This window comes from Naegleria lovaniensis, assembly GCF_003324165.1.
Source record: "Naegleria lovaniensis strain ATCC 30569 chromosome Unknown tig001, whole genome shotgun sequence".
Taxonomy (NCBI): domain Eukaryota; phylum Heterolobosea; class Eutetramitea; order Acrasida; family Naegleriidae; genus Naegleria; species Naegleria lovaniensis.
This window is the reverse complement of record NW_025407823.1, coordinates 840,706-867,509: the sequence shown is the minus strand read 5'-3', so window position 1 is coordinate 867,509 and position 26,804 is coordinate 840,706. Positions and strand designations below refer to the sequence as shown.

The 26,804-nt window shown below is 36.8% G+C and overlaps 15 protein-coding genes across 15 annotated transcripts; 5 read left to right on the top strand and 10 right to left on the bottom strand.

Moving 5' to 3' along the window:
* Nucleotides 1-316: 316 nt before the first annotated feature.
* On the top strand, nt 317-1,474 carry C9374_003951 (uncharacterized protein; the record flags this gene model as incomplete). The annotated part of the gene is made up of 2 exons (XM_044693536.1): nt 317-595; nt 683-1,474. The coding sequence occupies 2 exons, from the start codon at nt 317-319 to the stop codon at nt 1,472-1,474; spliced, it is 1,071 nt and encodes a 356-aa protein (XP_044556081.1).
* A 100-nt stretch (nt 1,475-1,574) lies between these two features.
* Nucleotides 1,575-3,792, bottom strand: C9374_003950 (uncharacterized protein; the record flags this gene model as incomplete). The annotated part of the gene is made up of 4 exons (XM_044693535.1): nt 1,575-2,465; nt 2,557-3,326; nt 3,429-3,529; nt 3,635-3,792. 4 exons carry the CDS (start codon nt 3,790-3,792, stop codon nt 1,575-1,577), a joined length of 1,920 nt encoding a protein of 639 aa, XP_044556080.1.
* Nucleotides 3,793-4,561: 769 nt separating this feature from the next.
* C9374_003949 (uncharacterized protein) lies at nt 4,562-7,369 on the top strand (the record flags this gene model as incomplete). Its single annotated transcript, XM_044693533.1, has 1 exon — nt 4,562-7,369. The coding sequence occupies one exon, from the start codon at nt 4,562-4,564 to the stop codon at nt 7,367-7,369; it is 2,808 nt and encodes a 935-aa protein (XP_044556079.1).
* A 139-nt stretch (nt 7,370-7,508) lies between these two features.
* On the bottom strand, nt 7,509-8,600 carry C9374_003948 (uncharacterized protein; the record flags this gene model as incomplete). Its single annotated transcript, XM_044693532.1, has 1 exon — nt 7,509-8,600. One exon carries the CDS (start codon nt 8,598-8,600, stop codon nt 7,509-7,511), a length of 1,092 nt encoding a protein of 363 aa, XP_044556078.1.
* A 375-nt stretch (nt 8,601-8,975) lies between these two features.
* Nucleotides 8,976-10,034, bottom strand: C9374_003947 (uncharacterized protein; the record flags this gene model as incomplete). The annotated part of the gene is made up of 1 exon (XM_044693531.1): nt 8,976-10,034. One exon carries the CDS (start codon nt 10,032-10,034, stop codon nt 8,976-8,978), a length of 1,059 nt encoding a protein of 352 aa, XP_044556077.1.
* A 511-nt stretch (nt 10,035-10,545) lies between these two features.
* On the bottom strand, nt 10,546-12,009 carry C9374_003946 (uncharacterized protein; the record flags this gene model as incomplete). Its single annotated transcript, XM_044693530.1, has 1 exon — nt 10,546-12,009. The coding sequence occupies one exon, from the start codon at nt 12,007-12,009 to the stop codon at nt 10,546-10,548; it is 1,464 nt and encodes a 487-aa protein (XP_044556076.1).
* A 207-nt stretch (nt 12,010-12,216) lies between these two features.
* Nucleotides 12,217-14,439, top strand: C9374_003945 (uncharacterized protein; the record flags this gene model as incomplete). The annotated part of the gene is made up of 1 exon (XM_044693529.1): nt 12,217-14,439. One exon carries the CDS (start codon nt 12,217-12,219, stop codon nt 14,437-14,439), a length of 2,223 nt encoding a protein of 740 aa, XP_044556075.1.
* Nucleotides 14,440-14,526: 87 nt separating this feature from the next.
* On the bottom strand, nt 14,527-18,003 carry C9374_003944 (uncharacterized protein; the record flags this gene model as incomplete). The annotated part of the gene is made up of 4 exons (XM_044693528.1): nt 14,527-15,840; nt 15,886-15,923; nt 15,982-17,041; nt 17,092-18,003. 4 exons carry the CDS (start codon nt 18,001-18,003, stop codon nt 14,527-14,529), a joined length of 3,324 nt encoding a protein of 1,107 aa, XP_044556074.1.
* A 305-nt stretch (nt 18,004-18,308) lies between these two features.
* Nucleotides 18,309-18,768, bottom strand: C9374_003943 (uncharacterized protein; the record flags this gene model as incomplete). The annotated part of the gene is made up of 2 exons (XM_044693527.1): nt 18,309-18,557; nt 18,700-18,768. 2 exons carry the CDS (start codon nt 18,766-18,768, stop codon nt 18,309-18,311), a joined length of 318 nt encoding a protein of 105 aa, XP_044556073.1.
* A 432-nt stretch (nt 18,769-19,200) lies between these two features.
* On the top strand, nt 19,201-20,412 carry C9374_003942 (uncharacterized protein; the record flags this gene model as incomplete). Its single annotated transcript, XM_044693526.1, has 1 exon — nt 19,201-20,412. One exon carries the CDS (start codon nt 19,201-19,203, stop codon nt 20,410-20,412), a length of 1,212 nt encoding a protein of 403 aa, XP_044556072.1.
* A 137-nt stretch (nt 20,413-20,549) lies between these two features.
* Nucleotides 20,550-21,194, bottom strand: C9374_003941 (uncharacterized protein; the record flags this gene model as incomplete). The annotated part of the gene is made up of 1 exon (XM_044693525.1): nt 20,550-21,194. The coding sequence occupies one exon, from the start codon at nt 21,192-21,194 to the stop codon at nt 20,550-20,552; it is 645 nt and encodes a 214-aa protein (XP_044556071.1).
* A 194-nt stretch (nt 21,195-21,388) lies between these two features.
* On the bottom strand, nt 21,389-22,078 carry C9374_003940 (uncharacterized protein; the record flags this gene model as incomplete). Its single annotated transcript, XM_044693524.1, has 1 exon — nt 21,389-22,078. One exon carries the CDS (start codon nt 22,076-22,078, stop codon nt 21,389-21,391), a length of 690 nt encoding a protein of 229 aa, XP_044556070.1.
* Nucleotides 22,079-22,311: 233 nt separating this feature from the next.
* C9374_003939 (uncharacterized protein) lies at nt 22,312-22,962 on the bottom strand (the record flags this gene model as incomplete). The annotated part of the gene is made up of 1 exon (XM_044693522.1): nt 22,312-22,962. One exon carries the CDS (start codon nt 22,960-22,962, stop codon nt 22,312-22,314), a length of 651 nt encoding a protein of 216 aa, XP_044556069.1.
* Nucleotides 22,963-23,224: 262 nt separating this feature from the next.
* Nucleotides 23,225-25,798, top strand: C9374_003938 (uncharacterized protein; the record flags this gene model as incomplete). Its single annotated transcript, XM_044693521.1, has 2 exons — nt 23,225-23,716; nt 23,792-25,798. 2 exons carry the CDS (start codon nt 23,225-23,227, stop codon nt 25,796-25,798), a joined length of 2,499 nt encoding a protein of 832 aa, XP_044556068.1.
* A 25-nt stretch (nt 25,799-25,823) lies between these two features.
* On the bottom strand, nt 25,824-26,605 carry C9374_003937 (uncharacterized protein; the record flags this gene model as incomplete). Its single annotated transcript, XM_044693520.1, has 2 exons — nt 25,824-26,524; nt 26,590-26,605. 2 exons carry the CDS (start codon nt 26,603-26,605, stop codon nt 25,824-25,826), a joined length of 717 nt encoding a protein of 238 aa, XP_044556067.1.
* Between the last annotated feature and the right edge of the window lie 199 nt (nt 26,606-26,804).

Genomic DNA, 26,804 nt, shown 5'->3' with positions numbered 1-26,804 from the left:
TTTAAAGTCAATAAGGAAGGTTACAGTAAGCCATTGTAAAAGGTAGTGCCATAAATGCTTTCATGAATCCGTCTGAGGTGTTTCATCAACGGAATATTGTTTGTGGCATTTACCAAAGAAAAGGGCAAACAAAACTTGGCTATCAAAGCAATGTTTGTGCAAAATTTTCATCCCAGTTTGGTTGAATGAGATCTGAGTGATGAATAGTACCAGGTATCGGAATCAGTGATCCTCTATGGTTTGAGAATTAAGGTTGATATCTTCTAGCATCAACACATTCGGGTATGTAAAGTTAGAGCATTTTCAACTCGAAAAAATGAATTTAAGCGAAACGACATCACAGTTTGAGAATTTCTTTTTTATAAAAGGACAACGATATAGAGTGAAAACGATCATTTCTCAACACGATGATGGAAAGAAGATGATACTCTCTCAAGAAATTGAACCTATTGATGTTTCTACTTTCGATAACAATGATGGATCGAAAAAGAGAAAAAGAAATCATCATCTAAATGATCGGAATGATGATAAATTAGTTAAACTTTATCATGAGCCCAATTTTGTGCCAATGGAGCAACAATTAGTAGGTCAAAAGGTTGGTTGGCATTAAATTTTGATCCATAATCATCATATTTATGAAAATGTTTTAAATGATCAAATTGAAAACATCCACAATAACAAGGAATTAATATGGGAAATTATTCAATTTTTAGAGGTACCATTTGTAGTTCTTGTGATGAGAAGCGTTTGTTCGACTTGGAACGTTTGGATTTCAAATGATTTCAACTTGAATTGGAAGAACAAATTTCATGAGCTATTATTTGAAAATACTAACCTGCAAGACATCTCTTCCACACTCTCTAAGAAATTTCTCATTCCACTCTGTATTATATCCAATGTGAAAGAGAAAGACAAGATTTTTAAGAAAAGAGAATTAACAAGCTATGAAACATCGGGATACAAATTCAGCAGCAATTATCATGACAAGCTCAGGAAAAGAATGAGCCCTTTTTTATTTGTCACACAATGCAAAAAAGGTAGTAAGGACGAGGTTTCTGTATTTAAGGGAACCGTTTTTGCCGCAAATGTAAAAGGAGATGGATCAATATTTGAATTTAATCTTCGAAGTTCAAGAGTAGCATACATCCAAGATCGGCTGGAAATCATTGTTAGAGAGGTAGGAGCTTGTGGGATGACTCAATTCACAGAGCTTTGTTCGTCTCACTGTTTTCTCGAAACACGTGAACGTGAGTGTAACATTCAACTAGAAAAATTGAAAACCATTCTTGATCGATTAGGAATATCAGAAACAAGTATGAACAGCGATAATGATGAGGAGAAAGTCAACAAAACAAAGACAAACAACAGCATTGATTGGTTATTTTTCTTGACAATGGATCAATTCGTTCACAGAAAATCAGGATTAGGAGCAAAGAACATCAAGCTCGGTCGATTTTTTTTTAATTCCAAATAATTTTATGCTGAAAAGACAAGTTGTCAGACCAATGTGTAAGGCACACCTCACTCCACTTTATTCCACATTTCATTATCATCCACAACCAGGTTTTCTACGTTCATTGATGATCAGCTAGAATCATATCCGCTGCTTTCTCAGCAATTGCAGCCACTGGTGCATTGGTATTACCTCTCACGACGCTAGGCATAATACTGGCATCGACCACTCTCAATCTCTTCACACCACGAACCCGTAGACGAGAATCCACCACTGCTTGTGGATCATCACTTCGTCCCATCTTACAGGTCGATGTGGGATGATATAATGTAGTGAACATGCTCGTAATACACTCCTTCACTTGTTCTGGTGTTGTGAATTCATCAGGATTACAGAAAATATAACTCTCAATCATTTGGCTCAAAGGCTCAGTCTTGAATGCTTTTTGTAATTCACGAACACCCTCAACCAGCACGTTGACATCATGTTCATGACCTAAATAATTTCCATGAATGAGTGGAGGAACCTTAATATCTTTGGAGATGACTTGAACATGACCACGAGCTTTTGGTTTCAATCCAACAATTCCCACACTCACACCATTCTCTCCAGGATAATCAATGGAGGCATGATGGACAAAGAATCCAGGAACTGCCACAACTTGTAAATCAAAAGGTTCATTATTTTGTTTGGCATAACTCGAACGTAAATATCCTTGAATATGAGGAGCAGCCACTGTGAACAATCGCCAACTCTCAGGTGCTGCATATGGGAAGAGTTGTTGAGCCCATTCGGATTTTAAAAATTCAAATGAAGATCCTGCAAAGTATTGCAGTAAATTGAGAATACTTTCAAACGAGTGAAGAGATTTGAAACCTTTTTTGAGTTTGGCAATGACAGCAGCAAGATTGTGATCTTGCAAGTTTTGACCCACTCCTGGAACATGACTCACGACTGGAATGTCTAATTGTTTCAAGAGATCCTTGTCAGCAATTCCAGAAACAGTCAGTAACTAGTAGGGTAGATTCAGTCATTATGACGATGAATATATGATTCGATTCATCCATTCCGTTACGTAACGAGTGAAAACAAAAAAAACTTACCTGAGGGGATCCAATAGCTCCAGCACTCACAATGACTTCCTTTCTCGCACTCACACGCACTTCCTCACCTGTCATTTCATCCAAATATTCAACTCCATGGGCGACCATTTCATTCTCAAGTCTCTGGAATAATATCTTTTTCACCAAACTATTCGTTCTCACATGAACATTTCCTCTCGACAAGGTTTCTTCATCTAAATAGGCCTCAGCCATAGAATGTCTTCTTCCATGTTCATCCACTGTATGATGATGAAAAGAGATGCTTTCTAAAATTTTATGACCTTCTCCCTTTTTTAATAATTCTTCTTCTTCAGGAGTGAGTGCATTAGGATCTTCTCGTTCAGGAATATTCATGGATTTACTCAATGTTTCAATCACGGCATGTGTTAAATTGAATCCCAATGTTTGACGAGCTGCATCCAATATGGGTTTCACAGGTTTTACTTTTAATCGACCCTCTCTTCCATGATAATTCATGTTTGCATTTTCATTGAGAATTCTTTCATTCTTTTTGAAATAGTGCAACATGTCACGATAGGACCAATCCGTTGAGGAATTGTTCTCTCTCACTAATTCATTCCATTCGTCATAATCCAATGGATGTCCACGAATATAGAGATTGGCATTCACACTCGAACAACCTCCAACAACACGTCCTCGAGGCATGTAAATGGTTCGATTTCTGAGTTGAGCATTGGGAGTAGTTTCAAAACCCCAATCGAGAGTAGTGTTCATGGTCAATTTGGGAAATCCCAATGGGAAGTGAATGGCTGTGTGGAATTGCATGATGTGAATTTATATATTGTGAAATGTGTCATCATCATATGCATCACCAAATATAGTCATGTGAAATTTTGAATCAAAAAACTTACCGAGTGGATAATTATTCGATGATCCTGCTTCGAGAATGAGCACGGAATAATTATTAGGATGTTGAGATAATCGATGACCTAGCACACTTCCTGCACTTCCACTGTTTGAATTCAAAATATTGAAAGTGGTGATCATCAGAGGGTTGAAAACGAATGATGAAAATGAATGATGAATTATCTCTCAACAGATAATGCAATGAACTTACGCTCCTACAATGATGAAATCAAACTCTTGAAATTTCTTGACATGATCAGCCGATCTAAACTTTTCAAATCGGTCCTTGAAGAAGAGTGATCTCGGTGCCATATAAACAGCAATAGCAATGGTCATAAAGATGAAAAGAAGGGAAGTTAATTTGGACATTTTTTTTTCTCAAAGCATTATGTCAAATGTCCAACTGGTAAACGAGGCCCAATGTGCCAACCACAAAACAAAGGATACTAGTATCCTCGACCCGTTATTTTCCTTTAATTATTTCCAAACTCTTGTTTACAAAATAGAAACAAAAGCAATCATGTGTAACACGTCCAGTTAAATATCTACAGTTTGGTTGGCTTTTTAAAAACGTTTTGGATTTTGAATTTCAAAAAAAAATACCTCAACCTGTCCACTACCCATGAACTACTTGAAAGTTTTAAGAGAAGAACCAACCTTCCACCGCTACCCACCAAAGTTGCTGATATAAAAACTCTTGGCATTTACAAACCAACGGAAAGCGAAATGAATACATTTTTAAAGTTTAACAAGGAATTAATGGAGAAAAAGAGAGAGGAAATTATCAATTCAAACAAGCAATTCAAACAGTTGAATCAAACAAAGTCATTCAAGTGAATGTGATCTTAACAATTATTGAGGTAGTGATATTTCAAAACCAAAAGATCAAACCCTAAATCACAAAACCTATCTTAATTGGATAAAATGATTTCAACCCTGTTTCTTTTTGATTGGTAAACAACCATACAGTTAAAGCATTTAGAAAAGCAACCCCCGGATAACTCATCCTATGAGATATTTAAATACGAAAATCAAAATACCCTTGACCTACCAAGTTCATTCATGAGTCCGATTCAGAATGCATCTTTCCACCTGCCGATTGTCATTACCAAATTTACTCTCCAAACCATACAAAAAAATGAGACAAGGCATTCTTTCAACCATCCTAACTATCTTCTGCCTCATCACTCTTCTCCTATCCTTTCATCGTCCAACACAAACTCTCTTCATCCAAGCTTACACTTGCGGTGGTTTTGCTTCTTCAGATTTTTCACACGTTTGCAGCGGTCGAGGTTTTTGTTCCAATTATGAAACATGTACCTGTCTCGATTTGAGTGCCAGTAATTCACTCACTTCGGGTACGATTCTTTATCCTGGCAACTCTCTCATTTCCTCGAATGGAATTAATCAATTAATCATGCAACAAGATGGTAACCTAGTCTTGTATGATACTTTATATGGTGTTGCTAATTGGGCAAGTGGTACTTTTAATCCAACGAAAGGTTTTTCGTATCAATTGAGACTTTATAATGATGGCTCATTGGCTGTTATTGATCCTTATGAATTGATTGTTAAAACCGTTGCTGGGTCTTGCAATGGAGGAGTTGGTCCTTTTCGATTTGTGGTTGGAAATGATCGAGATTTGGTGGTGTATGATTCATTGATGCAAGTGTGTTGGAAGACTGATATTAGAGACACTGCGAGGTCTGTATTGGGTGTGAAATATAAAGGACGACTGTGTGAAAATGCAATTTGTTTTGGAAAGGATAACTCGGATACTCATGTTTGTGGAGGATTTGGAAGATGTGTGGCACCTGACACTTGTCAGTGTCCACCTGGACATACAGGCGCCACTTGTCAACAATATTCATGCTTTGGGATTTCTTCGACAAGCAGTCAGGTATGCTCCAATGGACATGGAGTTTGTTCAGCCAACAATCGATGTACCTGTTTGAGTGGATACACCGGAACCGAATGTCAAACTTTTACTTGTTTTGGAATTGCAGCTACCGACAGCTCCATTTGTTCCGGTCATGGAAAATGCACAAACAAAGACACATGCCAATGCGAAAGTGGCTGGTCTGGCTCCAACTGCAACAATGCCACAACCAAATGTTTTGGAATTCCTTTCAATGATCCATCCGTATGCAACGGAAGAGGAACTTGTATTGCCAACGACGTTTGTGCATGTCAGGGATATTCTGGAATGGAATGTCAAGTACCAACATGTTTCTCTCGTAATTCGACGGATCCATTCGTTTGTTCTGGACATGGAAATTGTGTTAAAGCCGATACTTGTATGTGTGAAAAAGGTTATGGAGGTGCCATGTGTCAATATGTGAAATGTAACGACACCTTGTCAAGTGACAGCTCTCAGGTCTGTCATGGACACGGTCAATGTGTGCAAGTAGACACCTGTCAATGTGAATCAAGTTATGGAGGACCTTACTGCTCTATCCCTCAATGCGGTTGGTCCAAAAACAATCCCTCCAACATGAAATTCGGAGCTCCAACTCCTTTCATTCACTCCCGTTGGGTACAAATGCATCCATTACAACCATCGATCCTTCGATTTGAAGTGAGCTTTGCAAAACATCCAGAAACCAATTTTAAACATTATTTATTCATTGGAGAGAGCAATTTTCAAGCACATTCACTTTTGAATTGTAGTGTGAATGGTCCATATCCAATTACATTGAATCCATATCCTTACAGATCCGACTTGTGTTGGAAAAATTATTCATCGGTCGAATTGTCATTGAATGATTTTCTGAAAAACGAGCATGTTCAAAAAGAGTTTATTGGAAATGAAGGAGAATATTTAAAATTACAAATGCCTTTGAAAATGGTCTATTTGGATGAGAATGGATCGAGTAGTAATTTTGGTTTGTGCTCTTCCTTTGAATTTGAAACGAATCAAGTACTGTATGTGAAAAGAATTGCTTGGGTAGATTCTGGATTTACAGAAAGTGAGGAAGGTCCAAGAAATTTTAAAGCCACTCTCTATCAACAACAATTGACCACACGAAATGGAGTACTCAAAGTTCAAATGATATTACAAACCATCGATGCTACCATGGTTAACTTTTCCTTCTATAACACTTCATCGTCTCTGTATAATTTCACATTGACGAATATTTCCTTGTGGTATCAAAATGGTAATGCCAATTATTATTTAATTCAAATGAGTTCAGGTGTGGCAGTGCAAGATTTTCGAGCGAATATTTTCTTGGTGGGATCCTTTAAAAAGAATCGAGTACTGGATCAAGTTCAAGTCTATTTTCCAGTCACGATTGATTATATCATTGCCACTCCTCCCTCTTCGTATAATATCACACTCCAAGTCCAGATGGGTTTAGCAGATAGTTCATGGAGACCAAGAACGAAATTTATGGCTAATGAGAGAGCTGTTGTAACTGTTTGGTCCCCTTCTGCCACGTTATTAGTGAACGATCATCTCATTGTGAAAAAAGCGTATTTATGTTGCTTTAAGGAATTTACTCCAACTCTACAAGGTTCAAGCAATGGATGCACACAATACAATCCCAGCACGATGGATGTTTGGAAGGAAATTATTTCAGATGGTGAATCCAATGTATACAGTAGTGAGTTAGAGACGTCATTGCATCCATATCCTTATACGAATACCTTGTTTGGATTTTCATTTAAATTATTGTCATCGATATTCCCTGAAAGATATTCGAACACATCGAGTTCATGTTTTGTGCAAAGCAAGGTTGGAGTCCGTCCAATTGCGAATAGTAGAAAGTTGTCAGATGCAACATCAGAATTGGCAGATGATTCCGTGGATACCTTTTCATTGTTTGTGGTTGATTTTTCAAATATGATTATTCCAAAAACTTTATCTGCCAGCGTGTCAGTTTTTTCATTTTATGGTGTTGGATTATTGATTTGTGTTGTTTCAGCGATGGCAACAGTTTTGTGATCATAAAGATATGCATTGGGAAAGAATTCAATTATTTCAATGGAATTATTTATTAGACAATTGGTTTGGTTGTTAGGTAAATAAGAATGTATGATACATGGTATGAGTAATCCTATCCTAATCGTAGATAGTGAATTATTTAAAGAGCATCTTCTTCGTCTGGATTTTGGAATAATTGAGCTACTCGATTTACCAAAATTCTTCGTGAATCATTTCTTGACGAAGTTTTCGTAATTCCTCTTGGTGACGACAGAGTAGGTGGAACAATGGTCTTCATTGTAGACATTTCTCGTTTCACTTTTCGATATTGTCTCTTCACAGAAGGAGGTGAAGAAGGACGATTTGGTTCTGGTGTGAGACATCGTTGAGGTGACACTCTTGGCCGTAACATGTTGTGACCATTCCAAGTAGTTCTGTTAGAGTTTAAATATTGTTGTGCATGTGCGGATATTGAAGATCCTTGTTGTGAATTCGAAGGATGTTGTGAATCTAACAAATTCATTCGATTGAAAAATGCTTGAACCATAACTGTTGGAATTCCATAGCTGCTAGCAGAATATTGTGAATATAAATTAGGTAATGACTGACACATGTTAGAAGTGGTGGATGTACTTGAACTGGAGGTGGTTGGAAATGGAACAACCATCCGAGTCGTTTTTCTTGGAGATGCTCCATCATGATTCTTAAAGGCTCTATTTTCCTTATTTGGGGAATCAATTCCTCTCCGTTCTAACAATTGAGCAAAATCTCGACAAGCATCTCCTTGATCCATAATAGTACTTGTTGTGGTGGTTGTTGTTATTCTTGTCGCATTCAAATCGAACCGTTCATCCAAGAGTTCAGACACAGATGGTAGCCATTGATTCACTTGATCATCCAAATTCGAGGCTGTTGGGAATATCAGTGGCGAACACGTACCACCCAACGAGAGAGAATTTGGAGAGTTTACAATTGCATCGTTGGGTGATAAGAGGAGTGAAGAGAAGGTATAATCTTCTTTGGAATACAGTCGGACTGGAAGTTCAGGACTGTCAAGTGGCATATGAGTGGTGGGTTGTATCTTGGAAGGTTTCGAGCATGAAAGTGTGATCATCTTTTCATGGATTGAATTCATAGTTGTCATGGCTTTGCCTGGATGAGGTGAGGAGCATTGAGAGAGAGGTTGAAAAGGCTTGTCCGTACTGGCTCGAGACAAGGCTTTTCGATTCAAAGGAGAAGAAGAAGGCTTCATGTTGGTAGGTCCTGTCACAGGTATGGTATAGAGAAGTTGTTGTTTTTTTTTGAATGTCAAAATGTCAATAGCCTAGTGTGTCAGTTTGAGAAGTTGTTCGTTGTATTGGAAGAACGAGATGCAGACACTAAAATTTTCCATTCTCGACTTGTCATTCCAAATATTGCGCAAAGATAACCCAAAATAAGACAATTGTCCATTGCATATTCGATAAAATTGGAGTCGTAGCTCAAGTATGAACCACTTGGTTTCTTGAAATGTATCATGTTTTTCAGTTTGGAACGTTCTACAAATCATGATCATTTCAAGAAAGTGTTAATCTTTGTGTTTTTTTCACTTCATGATGTATTTCAAAATTTCCATAAATTGTACAATTTACATAAAAATTGAAACTCCATTATCATGTGCAATAAATAATTCTCCATTGCATGGATTTAAACAAAGTCCTGAAGGACTGACAATAACACGATCGTCTTTCAAATAGGTGCTAACAACAATACCATTCTCATCAAATACTACTATTAAATTAGAGGCACAATCAGTGACAATATAGTTATGAGTGATCCTATCGTGGATGAGAGTGTCAAATAATGGTAAACTCTCAATGTTGAATTTTTTAACATTTCCTTCTTCATATGTTTCTTGAATGAAAGGAGAATTTGATTGATCCCCTTCTTTTGCATAGAAAGCAGTTAAATAGCCTTTCCAATTAATGTCAAATCCTCTTCTGTCAACACTGTCAGAGATTAATGTCCGAATAAATTCTCCAGTCGTCGAGTTAAGCACATCAATTGCTTTAAATCCAACCGATGTATATATTAAATTTTCAACTTTACCATCATGCACCAGATGATTATATCCAATAACAGTTTCATTGAAAAACTCATGCGAACCACTTTTCCAAATTTCTGCTTCATCCATGTTTGCCATATTTAACACAAGTTCCAAGTCATACTTTCTCAAACCTTTTCCAGTAATGATTAGCGCATCTCTATTGTTTTTAAAATTGTTTTCAACACATAAATACCTGATATCACTGTGTTGACAATCGACTACTTTCTTCAGACTTCTATCGTTCAAGTTGAAAATTAAAATAGCTCCATTCGAGTTATCGGAAAGTAATATAACTCGATACCGTTGTGAAATTTTCACATCATAGAGTCGTATTGGATTTGTTAATCCAAGACTTTCATGATCATTAGTATTGATTTCATGAACAAGTCTAAATTGGCCAGAAAATCCCACTTCCTCTCGTTTTCTTAATTTCAAAATTAATTTTCTCCATACAACGTCCAAATACGATGGTTCCGTATCATTAATTGAAAATATTGGATTCAAGGTAGATGATGAAGTAATTCCGTTCCGTTCGTGCTCACTGTCGGCAATGCGGAGATGGATCAAATTCACAACGACCACATGTTCAGATTGTTGCATTTTTTTTGTTTATTGAGCTGGAATAATTTAATATTCAATAAAAATTATAATAAGTAATAATAATGATTTGGATTTGTTTTATTTATGATAAGGATAATGAACTTGTTGTACAATGATGTTTTGTAATTTCATCACATAGCAAGGGGAGAGAAGATCAAAGAGACCAGCAAGGCTCACATTTAAGTGGCTGTGAGAGCAATGCCAAAACCTGCATGCAGTATTGACACCCTTTTCGGATGTTTGATTTGGGTGCAGGTTTGGCATGGCCCTCACTGAGTGATAAGGAGGAGCCAAGATGATCCCTTTGGTACAGCTCTCCAACTTGACTATGGGATGAAAGTCGACAGTTGTCATGTCAGCACTCGGTGTAGCAAATACACAAGCAGTCAAACCTTAAAGAGTGCACGTTGTAGGAAGGCGTGTGTGTGTGATTGGACTGTTTGTGGAAATGGTACACTGAGAGGCAGACAAAACAACTCTCAAACACTGTTCTTCAAAAAGTCATGAAATCTCAATGACTAGTTTTTGAGCAATGATCGAGTATGATAAATTCATAATCATTTGGTTTTTTGGCACATGGTGAATACTTGTTCAAGCTACCTGTTCTTGAGGTAATGGTGCCACTTGAAGAAATGTTCACAACATTATGAACGCCTGGAGCTTTTCCTGTTTGGCAATACAGAAATAGGAATTGAGGCGAGTTTTCAATTCTGATCCAAGTATGGGTTTTGCGTGGTTTTCGAATTTGTTTCAACACTTCCTTCAACGAAATGTAAATGTGGTTGGACAGAATTCTGTATTCGGAAAGAGGACCAACATGGATTCTCAATGTTTGATGGTATTTCAAATCATCTAAATCTCCTTCAATTGGTCCATATTGGCGTCTTGGACTTGAATAGATATGTAGATCAATGGAATTCTTGGCTAAGGTGGAACCATTCACAAGTTCCAACTCCAAATAAGTGGCAGAGGCTGAGAGCTTATTGTACCATTGACTCGTCTGTGAATTGGTACAATGGTCTGAAGTTGTGCTCTCTTCATCACTGCTACGACGACTGCTACTACTACTACTGGCAGCTGCAGAGGAGTTTCCTTTAGCTTTCTTCTTCTTTGCAGTTTTTCTCTTCTTGGTCTTACTTTCCAAAGAGGATGCTTCTTCTTCTTCGGAAGTAGAAGCAAGAGAAGGCTGAGAAGAAGTGGTACGAGAGGTTGTTGGGTCATTACCACCTCTTCTCTTTCTCTTCTTCTTGTTATTAGCTTCATCATTCTCAGTGTTGGTATTAACGATATGATTTGGACAATCATACATTGGAGAAGGTATTTTTGGTTGTACAAAAGATACACAAGATGGACTCTCAGTATTACCATGGGTTGCTGTTGTTGTTGTTGCTGCTGCTGCACCAAGTCCTTGCTCTGATAGATAGAGCCACCACCACCACATTAATTCTTCTTGAGAACAAGTGGCTGCACCACTATCGGTAGTGGTTGTTTCAGAAGTAGAGGGAGGTGCTGGATCAACAACAACAGTAGCAACACTACCCTCATCAACCACCACCAAGTCTTGAACACCATCATCAAGAGAATTCAAGGGATCAAACAATAATTGACTCGCATCAGCAACTGCTGCTTCTTGGTTGGTAGAGGAAGTAGCAATGGTGCTCTGACCGAGAGAGGCGTGATGGATCTTGGGATTGTTTTCATCTGTGCTGATAATTGTTGGGGAAGTAGATTTGAAATCTGGAGACAATAACGGACGATTTAAATCATCATTAAAATAATCATCTTCGTTACGAAATATTTGATCATTGGCAACGAAATTGGGAGTTGAAGGATGATCAATTGGAGGATTTGATTCATCAGCAAAAAAGGAGTCGAGAGAGGAGGATCCTAAACTGAGATCTGAATCCAAGGTTTGAGTATTAGTTTCTTCTGGTTCAAAAGTCGACATAAAATCAGTGGAGGAATAATCAAGCATTTTCAAGGTGCAGCACAACTGTTTTTTTTTAAAAAACAAATTAAAAAAAGCTTACGAGTTGACAACTGACTTTACAACCGCTGTTTTGGGTCTTCATGTTGGGACCTCTCAACCGTGCCGTCATTGTTGTTATCGTTGTGGTAAAGAACTGAAGAGCAGAAATGAAATTACAAAATATCGTCTTGAAAAAGAAGCAACACAAAAAAAATGGCTCTCTCCTCGGAAGCATCCAAATCTCAAATGATGGCAATCCGTGCACAAATGAACAGTCCGTATGGCGTTTTTGTTTCATCCAACAATGAGGTGTATATTGCAGATTACTATAACCATCGGATTAGAAAAATTATGAAAACTGGAATGATCACAACCATTGCAGGAAATGGAACGAATGGATACAATGATGATAATCAAATGGCAACAGATGCACAACTCAATTATCCAAAGAGTGTATTTGTTTCATCCAACAACGAAGTTTATATTGCAGATAGCAGTAATCATAGAATTAGAAAAATTATGAAAACTGGAATGATTACAACCATTGCAGGAAATGGAACTCGAGGATACAATGATGATAATCAGTTGGCAACAAATGCTCAACTCAATCATCCATACAATGTTTTTGTTTCATCCAATAATGAGGTTTATATTGCAGATAGCAGCAATCATAGAGTTAGAAAAATAACGACAAATGGAATGATCACAACCATTGCAGGAAATGGAATTGGTGGATATAATGGTGATAATCAATTGGCAACAAGTGCTCAACTCAATAATCCATCCAGTGTTTTTGTTTCATCCAATAATGAAATTTATATTGCTGATTGCTTTAATAATAGAGTTAGAAAAATAATGACAAACGGAATGATCACAACCATTGCAGGAAATGGAACTCGAGGATATAACGGAGACAATCAGTTGGCAACAAATGCTGAACTCGCTTTTCCATCCAGCGTTTTTATTTCATCCAATAATGAAGTTTATATTGCAGATTCCTTAAATCATAGAATTAGAAAAATTATGAAAAATGGAATGATTACAACCATTGCAGGAAATGGAACTGGTGGATATAATGGTGATAATCAATTAGCAACAAGTGCTCAACTCAACCATCCATCCAGTGTTTTTATTTCATCCAATAATGAATTTTATATTGCAGATAGAGATAATCATAGAATTAGAAAAATAATGACAAATGGAATGATCACAACCTTTGCAGGAAATGGAGGTCGAGGATACAATGGAGATAGTCCCTATCAATCATCCCTTTCACGTTTCTCACCTTTCATTTCACACATTTCGAAACATGAAAGAGACATGATTCCCAACACCAAACTCATTGTTTTTCAACCACTTTTTGAAAAACTTTGTCCTCATTTTCATTCCATCATTTTGAAAGATTTGAATTTGCTGTTCTCCATGACTTGTCATGAACATGAATTGATTCAACATGTCATTGATTTTGTTTTATACGATCCAGATAAGATTGAGGAACCTACAATTACTTCTTACGTTATTGAATACTTGTACATTTTGGGTCTTGTTCAAGGTGAATTTATAGAATTGAAAAATTATTTTATTTCAGTGTTAATAGGGTACCACATTACATCTAACAATGTCATTGATACATTATTGATGATTGAACAATACTTGACAAAGCAACCCTCTCATTCCATCATGCTCAAGTTGAAGAATTATTGTTTGGAATTTATTCAAATCAAATTAAGGGAAGGACATTGTTGCATCATACGAGATCCAAGATGTATTCCTTATTATGTTGAAATTCTAGAAAAATGTTTAATTACAAAGATATCTCCCATCGTTCTTGAAGACTCAATTGAAAATGCAATACCACCAGACAAAATCATCAAGTCATTGTGGAATGACAAACGTACAAGTGACATTCGAATCAAACTCTCACACAAGAACAACAATTCATTTATTTATTCTCACCGAACCATCTTGAGTTCTCGTGGAAAACTTTTTGAAGCCATGTTTAACAGTGGATATCAATTGGAAGATCTGAAATATGATGAAAAAGATGAAATTTTGACACTCATTCCTACAACACCTCAAGATGCAATTAATTTGGAATATATTGTCAAATATTGTTATGATCAATTGGAACAAATTGAACCGGAACATGCCATTTCACTCATCTTGACAGCTTCAGCAAATGAAATGTCAGAATTAGTGTCTCTTGCATTCAAATCCATTCAAATCGATTGCAATAATTATTTTGGAATTGCCAATTCATTGGATTTTGAAAATAATTTATTTTCAGAAGTGATTCAAATCATGATTGATTTTGGAGTGAATAACAGACATGAATTATTCAAGGAAAATTCTGATCTTGATCAATTACCTGCTTCTCTTTCACACAAATTGTTGATCGAGTTTGAAAATAATGATTGTAAGTCCAAAGTGGGCTAAAAGATTTCTTCAACGTTCGTTGTACTGCGTACTAAAGGTACTTGAGTCATTGGCCATTTGCTGGAAATGGGAAATTACTTCATGGTTTTATTGAAATTCGACATTCACCTCTCGGCTATTCGTGTCATGCTTCCGTTGATAGAAGAGTAAATAAGCATTGGATGTTTTGATTTCCTTTTCTTGAACATGGGAGACAGAAGAGTCATTAAAGCAATACCACTTGTTGTCTTCACAATTTTTTGCATACGAGTAATAATGCCCACCGCCCAATCCTCCTGTATGACAACTAATTGCGAAAAGGTCATAAAGCATATGGTCCTCAGGAGCTTGAACCATATAATCACTTAAATCTAGATTGGAAATTGGAAAGTCAACAAACGTTGTGACCTTTTCTCTACCAAGGCGATTATATCCAAATCTCTTTAAATGAATAATGAGAATTTCTGGGCTAGACCAAATGCAACACTGCTTGAATGCACACACATGAGTCTTACATCGAGGGCAGTACCATTGATCTCTTTGTCCCAATTGTTCCATTTCGCTATTCACTTTCAGGCAATCATCCAAAGTAATATGACCACTTTTTGAGTGTTGCTGTTCTACGGGTGAATGTTGCAAATGTACAGTAACTGTTTCTTTCGTCTTGAGGAAAGACACATCCAACCAATCTACAGAGAAAATATACTTTTCATGCTCGAATAAATATTTTCTAACCATATCTTCTTCATCATTATACAGGATTGGTATGCCTCCACAATTAACAACCATTTCAACAGACTTATCAATAACAGAAAATTTGAAAGGAATATTTTCAGGGTCAAAGGTGGGAAAAACAGTATTTCGTAAAATTTCTAACTTTTGTTCGTTGGTATATTCTTCTCCTTCGTTTTCTGGAGTTGGGATAATGTTGGATTCTGGATCTTCTGGTGTTTTCTTGGCCACTCGTTGTAAGTGATCCCAAAGAATACCATAAAACTCTTTGGTTGTGATCTCTCTGTTCACAAACAAAACAAAAGGTATTCCAACACTCTTGTATAGCGTGTCTCCTCCATCATTTGGATAGCGTTGCCGTATGTAAATCATTAAATATTTGTCCTCAGAATAGTCGTCTGGAATATCGGCACACAAAACTTTTGGAGTTGACCTTGCATTTGGATCAATAACACCAACACTCTCGTTCAATTCAAGAGCTCTTCCAACAGAAAATCCCACCATTGTGAAGAACATGACTTTGTTTGGATCTCTACCACTCACTTTTGCAAATTGAGTTGCAAGAACTTGTACTGTTGCCTGCTTTGGGAGTTCAACTGTATATTTTGTTGCTCTGGAACCACCTTCTGTGTTCATAAGGATAACATCCATTCTAAATGGCATGCTTTTTCCAACAGGAACTGACAGATACTGAAAAGCTGTTAAACGGAAATGGTTTCATGCTCGAACACTTACCATAAATGGATCAAATTTCACAGAAATCTTATTACAAACTATACAGTTAGTTGTAGAATGAAACTGCTTCCCAAAATAAAGCATTGTAATACTTACTGTTGCAAATAAGAGTAGATTTTAGCTGTCCTTGAAATAGATCAACAATAACACTATTGTTTCGTTTTAAATGTTGATCCCATGCTTCCTTGGCAACCACTTCATCAGGTCTACCATCGCTATCTTTCATTTCAATAAATGGCTTATCTTTCACAATGTTTAAGTCTTCATGAAGGCCATCCAACAAGTAAGATATTAATTCTTGAGAATCGTGCTGATTATATCCAGAAAATTGGGGAGCAAATTGACTAATGGCGTATTTAAAATTAACGGGTGAATATACTGAGCCTCCGCTCCACATTTCCTTAATTAAAGTGGCAAAATTATTTGCCAATTTTCCTTTTGTTCCGAGAACATTACTGGTGTTAATATCCTTTGCATATCGACCGCTCAAAAAATAATTTTTCAGAGGTACAGTATTACTCAGGCATTGAATGGCACTGTTCATAAAGCAGGTATTGCCCAAGTTACGTAAACCACAGAGACCCTTTTTCTTACTCTTTCCAGTGGCACTAGTTGCAATGCCCAATGCGCTATAGGAATAGTCTTTAATACTGTCCCAAATTTCAGAGAATTTTCCTCTCTTTTCTTCTTCATCTTCTTCACTTTCATCGCTATTCTCATTCTTCTCCACAGAATCCAGTGGATATTCACCTCCTGGTTGTCTAAACTCAAAAACGACGTTTTGTCCATCGACCAATTTTGCTTTTTCAAGAGTTTGGCTATCGCTATCAGCAATACATCGTGCTGGACTTCCTTCTAAAAAACTCCACAATCTACAATTTTTGATTGCATTTTGCTTTGATCCTCTCTCAATGTCAAACAAAATATGGCCAAGTAGTTTTAAATCTCGTGTGGTCAGTTTCTTACTGACAAGAACAATTCGTTGTGTATCTTTCAAAACCTTTCCTTGCTCATTTGTCATGAATAATTTAAGAAAGAACGGATGAATCTCTACACGTTTCATTTGATTGTTCTCTAAACCATCAATGATGACCTTTCTTACAATTTTTTGGTTAGAATTGCATTCTCCATACCACGACGACAGTAAATCATAACTCTAAACGTTATAAGTTAATGAACATGACATTATTGTTAATGAATACTAACCTCTTCTGTAATAATTTCATAGTCTTGAGAGCCCATGATATGTTTCTTTAACAACAAGGTAAATAGTACTGATCCGTCTCTGCACAAATTTGTAAATTCGCTAGCATATGGATGAGACGTATCAAATCCTCTATAAATAATTATTTTATCAATCAAGTCACTGTTATCTATCGGACCTGGAGGGTTAACTTTTCTATGTTGATGGCTTTCTTTATGCTTTTTCTTCTCTTTCGGATGTTCGTCGTCAGAAAAATTGACATATTCTTTCCAAGCTCTCCACCAGGCCTGTGATATAAGAACGTTTGTAGTACCAGGTTTGAAGGGCGTCTTGTTCTCTATTAATTTGATTTTTTCTCTCTGTTTTTTAGGATCGGGTTTGATGGGCTTTTTCGCTTTACTTCTGGCTGTGATGACCAAAGAATTGCCGACAGAGATTTGTTTTGAATCTGCTTGTGTGGCTGTTTCTTCTGTTGGAGGTGTCAACTTGGCTTCATCTTGTTCATTTGTAGTTGATTTTTTACCGTGGTGATGTGTTTTACCTGTTGTCTCTCCATTTGTTTGATGTTCACTGCCTGTATGTTCCATATTGGACGATGAAGATGAAGAAGAGGATGATGTACACGGTGATTCTGTCTTATTTGAATTTTGATATTCGTACAAAGAATTCTTTGTTCCGTTCGTTGTTTCTATACTAGTATCGGAAGGAGCTGTAATAGTTGATGGCAGCGGAAATGATGAATTGGTTGATGATAAGGAGCCATTCATTTCATTGGCTCCATCTTGCTCCGAAAAATGGGTGTTGTTGTTGGTTGTTTCGGAGGTCTCCATCTTGGAAGAAGTGGACGGCGATGCAACGAGCTCGTTGTTGTTATTATTGGAACGAGCATTCTCGCGAGTTGAAATTTCGCTCATTTTTTGTTGGCTTTTTACAATTCCAACGATCAAGGTGAAAGAAAATCGAAATTAAGAGTGACACTACAAGGGAAAATGGGTGATGGATTCCGATTCAGAAGAATTGTTCATTCTTTGCAACACAGGCTCAACTGGATAAAATCCGTCCTACAGTGGCCGCAATGTAAAGCTCTAAAAGTGCTTGTTTTTAAAAGAACGTGGTGTTTATTCTTGCTTTCAATGAAAATAGTTAGACATTGTGTGAAACTCGATTCGATCATTCAAGACTCACTACATTTATTGCCTTAATCAACTTCAATGATCATTTACCACTTCTTATTCACATCATACTCACTCTCTCTTGGAATATTGGTTCCAAGTGTGGAGGTACCTGTTGTTAAGCCTGAGGAAGGAGGAACAGTGGTGCCACTCAAAGTAGAACTTGTAACAGTGCTGGTTCCTTTTACATCACTAGCACCAAGACCTGCACCGACAGTTGGCTGATTTTCGAATTGCTTCTTTTGCTCATGGGTTGGGAATGTAATGTTACTATCAGTATCGTGTCTGAAAGGGTGCTATTGGAACGAATACAGTTGTCAGTGGAGGGTTATCACAGTGATTAAATATTCATGAATTTGGAAAATGGTCAAATATAGAAGGTTAAAGGGGTGGAATGTGTTCAGAGTTGAAATGTTGTTTGCGTTGCAGCTTACTTACTTGAATCTTCTCCTTAATGTTGTGGAGAGTTCCACCAGTGGTTACGTTTGCGTTAGTATCACGTTGCATGATTGTTGTTTTGGAATGATTGTTTTTTGATGTGAAATTGAATTTAAGGTATCCAATTTATACCTTCTGAAATGGAAGTAAGAAAAAGATGAATTACCAGAGATGAGTTTTGCACTGTTTTGGTGTTTTTCTGGATCGGGGGACCAAGAATTCAACATTTTTAGTTCAAGTTGACCTGACTACATGTTTTGATTTCCTTCAAATCCGAACCATCCTTATTAATATACTTGAACTTGATAATATCCCTTAGAGACCACGTACAATTCATCATGTACGTCCTTATGAGAATTTTTGACATGACAAATCTCATTGCAATTCTGGTTGTTGGTTCATTGTTCCAAGCCTTTGTGAAATTACAAGATTTTGAAAATTCAACGCTGAAACGGATTTTAGAAGAAGTGACAAAAAAATTGAACTCACGGATTTTTGACCATGGATCAACGACAACAACAACTCGATGATTTACATCAATTGTATCATCAATATGTATTGCTCGATGAAAGTCTTCAAGGAATTTTCAAGAGAAACATGTCCGAGCAAATCACTGCAGCCACCACAAAAATTAAACAACAACAACATCAACAATCCGCCATCATTCCAGCTCATAATTTCAATAATTATTCTAATAATTCGAATCATTCTACCAATAATATTAATTCACACGAAATCATCCTTCAAACGACAGATTGGAATGTCCCAACAGAGGCCACTTCTTGGTATTCAGAAGAAGATGACGTCACATCAATACCCATTCCCATCATTCAAACCACAACAGAAGATGTTACGAATAATAATAATTTGAACAAAGATAGATTCAATTATCTCATTGATTTGCATTATGATGAATTAAAAGTTAGAAAATGCTGCTCATTGTTAGAAGCAGTTGCCAACCAGAGAGAATCCTATTCACATCGGAATCACAAATCAAAATCGCTTCGACTTTGTTTCACGAAAGAAATTATTCCATCATTGGACGCATGGTGTCAAATCAAAGTACCAGGTTGCTATCATATTGGAATTTTCAATTTTTTCATGAGGAATTGTTTGATCAAGAATCATGACAAGAATACAGCATCGACGAATAAGGACATGAATCATGGATATGAATATTGTGAGGTTCTGCCTAATGTGAACACTCGAGGAGATTATCAAACAGCATGTCAACCCTATCCTAATCATATTCCTATTAAGAGAGTTCGATTGAGTGAAGGATGTTCGTATCGTTTCATACCTCGAGACTCTGTTCAGGTCCATAGAGAGAGGGATGAATCAATGATGAATCAGGTTGAGTTGAGGCATGATTTGGATCAGAGTCGATTTATCAAATTTAAGGATGAATATGATAATGAATTAGAAGCAGAATTTTCAAGAGATGACTCGAGTTGGAGTGGTTGTGGAACAATGATTTTACCTCTTCTTGCTGAGGAAGCAATGCCTGAACAATTGCATGAGTACATGTCTGAATGCGAAGAAAAGACAAAAGCTTATGGTTGTTATGGGGTTTATTTGAGTGGAGAAGCGAATACAGTATACTCCACGGAAAACAACTCAACGAAATCATTCGAGTGGAGAGGCTCCATATATTTCTATACCGAGTCTTATGCAGAATCCATTGGTTCTTTTGAAATGAGGTTGATTCGATAATGACCTCGCAAATGTCATGGAATCTTCTTCTGCCCACCAAAGAAATTCTTTTGAAATTCTAACAGTAAAATTTTATTAACATCAAGACTTCCAAAGAAATTCATAAAATTGCAAATCTAGATTTACGCATGATAGAGTTATTGATTTCCCTTTTGAACAGCTGCCATAGTCTGATTAAAAAGCTCATCCTCTAAAGAATCGCTTGAAGTAGAAGCTGTTTCTGTTGTAACACTAGTTTCTACAGGAGCCATAGCTGGTTTCTGTAATTTGTTTTTCATGTGTTTTGTTAATTTATATTCGAATGACACTTTCTTGTTTGTTAATTGACCTCTCAGTGGTTGAACTGCAGCCACCTTGTTTCCGTTTTTTAAAATTGTGAGTAGTTTCTTTAAATGTCTCTTGCTAGCAAGAATTCCGGGATGCTTTGTATTAATTTCTTTGAACAAGTCTGATGATGTTGCTCGACCCATCTCGTTGAGAGTATTGATAACATAGTGAATGGTGTGTGTTGGTGTTCTGTTGTTAGTAACGGATTCGCTCTTATTTTCAGCCTTCAGACGGTCATAATATGGATCCAAAGCGGCAGTGAAGACATCCTTTGCGAATAAATTGGTTGAAAAATTCATTGAAACATTTTGATGAAATGATGATGAAATATTAGTGTTACTATGATTACTGAGAGAAGTAACAATCATGGGAGAAATAATTTGTTGTCGGTGATGAAGCCCCACAAAAGAACGGAAAGAGCAGCCTGGCAAGGTGATGAGAGCAAGACGTTTCATTTTTTGATGTTGAATTTTCATAACAACAAATTAAAATTCGCAATGTTGATGATAAAGCATTCATTTATTATTTTCTCTAGCCAAAATGGTCTTGTTGATTATTTAGATGAAATTATTGTTGAAATTGTTCTTGTTGTTGAATAAATCTTGATATTGAGGGAATTGTGCACTCTGCTCTCCAATGATGACAGCACTTATAATGTAGTGTTCTTTGTCTTTTCTTCCACTTCCGACATGTTGAAACTTGAAGATGATGGTTCCTCTTGTTGTTCAGCAAGTATTTCTTTAGCTCTCTGCAATACTCTCATCTTGAATAATTTATCAGCTAATTCCTTTTGCATTTGCTTCTTTTCTTCCTTCTCACTTCGTTTTTGAAGACGATGTACTTCTTGTTGTTCCAATTTGATGAGATAATAATTTATCAATTGCTCTCGTTCCGCATCAGTCCATGTAGCTTTAACAACTTCTGCAGAGTCTGTATCTTTATATGGATTACTTGGTCGTTTGAGTCTCTTCTTTGGTTCAGGTTTTGGAATGACGGCACCCGACTCTTTAGCCATTCGAACTTTGGAGCCATCATCAAGGAAACGCCAAGCAACCTTTGTAGCCTTGTCAGTTTCGGGGCAAATGAGAGAAACATTACTACAATGCACGGGTGATTCCTTCATGATGGAATAACCTGCTCTTTCTTCCGTTCTTCTAATGTTCTTTTTCACTAAATTACATCCGTCTACTACCACTCTATTGGAATCACGTAAAACCTTTTTAATGACTCCTCTTTTTCCTTTATCCTTTCCGGTTGAAATTTCTACCAAATCACCCTTGAATATTCTCCAACTAGCGTTGAGGTTTCTCTCCAAAACCTTTTTATGAAGAGCAGGCATGTTGATGTGTTATTTTTTAATTTATGTTCTTTTTTTTGATTTTTGTTGGTTTGGTATTTGTCAAGATGTTAGATGATCGCAATTAATTATCATTATTAATTCAACTGTTACTGTGATGTTCCAAAGAGAGTTAAATTAATTTTAATTAGCAAATTAAATAGCAAAATTTTGAAAGAGCTGAGAATAAAATACAAAGTGAAAATACTACTTGTCACAAACATAACAAGCATAAATTATATCAGACCAAGTTCTTTTTCCAGCTCAGCATCTTCTCGAGTTTTAGTAGAAGTTTGATTCTTATTTCCAATGCTCTTGGTTGGAACTTCTAGATCTAGGTCCAGATACGAATCGTCTTCTTGCATTTCGCCTTCAAGCATATCAAGCTCAGCCATCAATTCGTTGTCATCAACTTCCTCGGGTGTTTGATAATTTCTGGACATGACTTCTTGCAAATCATTAAAATCTTCCATGTGATCTGCAATGTCGTCATAGAGATCTTCCACTTTGTCAATATTAATTTCTTTTAACTGTTTTTTCATTGTTTTAGAGGCAGACTTCATTGCGTTTACCGTATCCAGCGAATCCTTCACAGTATTTACAGTAAAACTAGTTTGTTCTACATTCCATTGTTGACCCATTAACGACTCTTGTTGCTTTTCCAACATTTTCTTTTGTTTTAAAACTGCCATCGCTTTTTGTTTCAGTCTTTCCTGCATGGCCTTGTTCGGAGCCTTCCGAATCTGATCTCTCAATTTTGACAATTCAGCCTCCAGTTGTTTGATCTTTTTGCCCAACACTTCTTGACGATCTTGAAGCCGTTGACTCGTTTCGTCGAGTGATGGTGGTGGGGTGTTGTTCTTTGAGCCTCCGAATATGCGACGCATTTTTTCGTTTGAAAAGGTTGAAAGTTTGAGTTTCCAATTCATGAAATTGAGAGAGTGAATTCCTTTTAGAAGGTTACCTCAAGGATTGAGACCCTAGATACGAACTCGATCGTTGGCAAAGTGAAAACACAAAAGACTGACACGTTCTCTTTTTCGAGTGACCTGACTCACAAGAAGACTACACGACAAGATTGAAATTTCAATTGTGATGAATATCTTGAACACTAAAGCCACCATGAAGAGCGTTTTGAAAAAGAAAAAAATGCTCGCCAATCCATCCACAGCAAGTGCTTCATCATCCAATTCCGAATCATCACTCGAGGCTTCATCATCGTCATCCAACATCCCAAACAACAACTCAGTTCAACAAGTCTCTGTTACTCTCGGAGAGGCTATTCGTGTTGGAAAGGAGAAGAAGAAACATCTTTCCGAGCTAAACAAACTCATCACGAAAAAAACAAAAGAGCTCGCAAAGACTGTCAAACAGGCCAGTTCGGAACAAAAAGATGAAATGAAAGAACGTAGGGAACGATTGAAGGAAATCAGCAATGAAATCAAGGATCTTCAAATTGAAATTGATGAACTTACTCAAAAGATGGAAGCCATCATTGAGGGAACCACTAAAGACAAGGACGAAAAACTCAAATATATTCAATATTTGAAAAACTATGAGGCTGCTTATGAAACAGCCTTGATTCAACATCACAAGTTTGAGGACGAGAAATCTCAACTTGATGAAGAACGCTCTCAATTGGTATGTTCAACAGGGTGTAGAGCCTCATTCTAACCATCCCTTTTATTAATTTATTATTATAATTTTTTATATCAGAAATTAACTTTGGCAACTAAAAAACAAGCCTTACCTTGTTCTTATCAAGTATTTACAGAGTCTCTGGCTCAAATGGAAGCAACCTTGAATAATCCACAACAGGAGACTCCTCAATCGGAACTCAAACAAATTCGATCCAAGTACAACAAATTGAAGGATTCTCAAAGATTGTTTGATGAACACAATCGTTTGTTACAACAGCTTAATGATGTGCAAAAAAGATTCCAACAAGCGGTCAAGCAATTGGAAACCTCTAACAAAACCGTGTCAAAAGCCAAGAAAGACTTGGAGAGGGCAAAAATTCAATACGAACCACTTGTGTTGGAAAAGACCAGGACTGAAGACGCTAACAATGTCGACGAGTTGAACAAATTAATTTCAAAGAAGAGAAAAATCATTGCTCAACTTACAAAAGAAAAAAAGACAATTAAGCAAGAAATTGAGAACAACGAGAAGAAGCAGTTTGCTATCGGTTCAGAAATTAAGAGCGAATTAGCAGAGCTGACTCTCAAGAGATTACAAGTAAGGGATGAGGTGGACACTCTATCAACTCTTGTTCGTACAGAAATTATTCCATATACAAGCACACAGGAAGGCAGTACACTCGGTCGTGTTATTGGAAAAAAGGGAGCTACTCTTGAAAACATTAGAAAAACTTCAAACTGTGAAATAACCATTGTCAAGTCTGAAAATCAAATCGTCATTAAGGGGGCTCCAGAAAATGTAACCATAGCAAAAGAGGAAATTCAAAAATTGTTGGAGGAAAAGCACGAAAGTACTTCGACTTCTATTCGTTTCAAATTGGATATGTTTGTTCCACTCACTAAGCTTGTATCACACTGGAGAAAGGAGACCAGTGCGAACATTTATTTGGACAAGTTGGAGGGTGTTTGTAAAATTGTTGGATCTAATGAACAAGTTAAGAGTGCCAAGAAATTAGTCAATGATTTCCTTACAACAGGTGTTCAAGAAAGAACAATCCAAATTACAAAATTGGGACAATCTCACGAGGATATGGTGGAGTTGTTATTTGGCGTAAAAGGAGAAAATTTAAAGAGAATTCAAAACCTTCATGGTGTAATTGGAGCTCAAATTGACAAGAAAAACAATCTTGTGAAGGTTCATGGAACCAACTTTGGTGTTGAGAACGCTTCTAAACTTGTTAACTCCATGATGAAAGAGGCATCTCATACCGAAATACAATTGGAAAATGCAACATTTGCAGAGGCCCTACTAAATTCTAGTGACAAGTTACAACAGGAAACAAAAACCATTATTACTGTGGTTAAAAATAAGAATATTGTGAGAATTTCTGGTTACAAACAAGATGACGTTAAAAAGGCAAAACAAGTAATTGAACAACTTGTTGAAAAGGAGAAGGAACACCAGAGAAAAACGCAACACAAACAAACACTCTCTGTGGAAAATAAGGTTGCTCAAATTTTCAAGAAAAAGGCATCATCTCTCTCACAAGAAACCGATACCATTATCAAAATTTCTAATGGAAAACCTCCAAAAGTGACAGTATTCGCTGAAACGCCAGAGAAGGTTCAACATGTCATCCACTTGATACAACAAGAAATTGAAAAACAAGCACAAATTAAGGCTGAAAAAGAAAAGAAAAAGTTAGAGGCTGTTGCTGCCAATAGCGAGACCAAACCTCAGGAAGATAACTCTGATGAGAAGCAATTAACCGAAACCACACAAGAATCACCAGAAATTGTGAGCCATATGGATGAATCAAGTAATGAACTACAGGTTGTAACGGAGTCTGATCAATCAACGCCAGAGCTGGAGAATACAGTTTGTAAAGATGAATGCTCTGTTGAGGATATGAATTCAGCTCAAGAAGAAACAAAAGAAGATACAAGCGAATTCAAGGAGATGGCAAGTACCGATGACGTGGACGAAATCACTGTCGAAGAAAACAAGGATCAAGAAGTGCCATCAGCTCTCACTACTGAAATTCAAAATGAAGACGTTGAACAAGCTGCAGTGTTGCAATAAATTACATGACGTTTAGTGTATTATTTTACAATTCCAAATCAGTGCCAACTGTTTTTGACATTAAGAGTCGTTTTTCCATAAAAACGGTTGGGAAATCATCCTTACCACCCAGTTCTTCAAAGCCAACAATTCTATCGACTGCAACACCGTCCTTAAACAGAACAACAGATGGAAGAACTCGAACTTGAAGTTTTGTCACAAAGAATGGTGTTTTTTCGGCATCGATTTTCACAAATCTAGTTTGCCAGTACTTTTGGCATAAAATTCCTAAATGCTTGTCAACAATTTTACATCTTTCAAAATCTTTGTGGAAAAAGTGACACACACAATATTTGCTTTTAAGAACTGCGTCTAAAAAGTCGCTTTCTGCAATTTCCACATACTTGGTGTGTTGGCGCGTGTTCACTAGTTCCATTTTCTTTGAATTGGCTTCTTTTAATTTTTGAAGCCTCTTCTCCCGGAGTGATCGTAATTCTTCGTCATCCTCTTCCTCCAAAAGGTAATCGTACTCATCGTCGCTATCCTCCTTCTTCTCAACCTTTGGTTTGTCTTCCCTCAATCCCGATTTTTTATCTTTAATGAATACATCTTTTGGTTGGTCGTATTTTGGTCTATTCTTTTCCTCTTCCTTTTTCAAATTCTCTCTTGCTTTCTTTTCTACGAGTGTCTTGGTAGCATGTTCAAACGCATTGGCAGCGTTGGCCTTGTCCTGATCCGTGAAAAATCCTGTTGAATGAACAACAACATCATACACATGCTAACACTCTTCCACAACTGTTCATACAACTTACCACTTGATTTCAACATGTTGATGATTCTATTCCGATACTATGTGCGTGGTGAATATTTGTAGCAGGCAATTCAATTCGCTTATTTTTTTTACAGAATTAATCTCAAAGGTATACAACTGGCGCCAAAGTTGTATGTTGTTTTGCACTGTGTAGGGTTAGTATAAATTTTATTGTAAAAGTACCAAGTCCTTGACTTCAGAGTCTACAGAATTTGA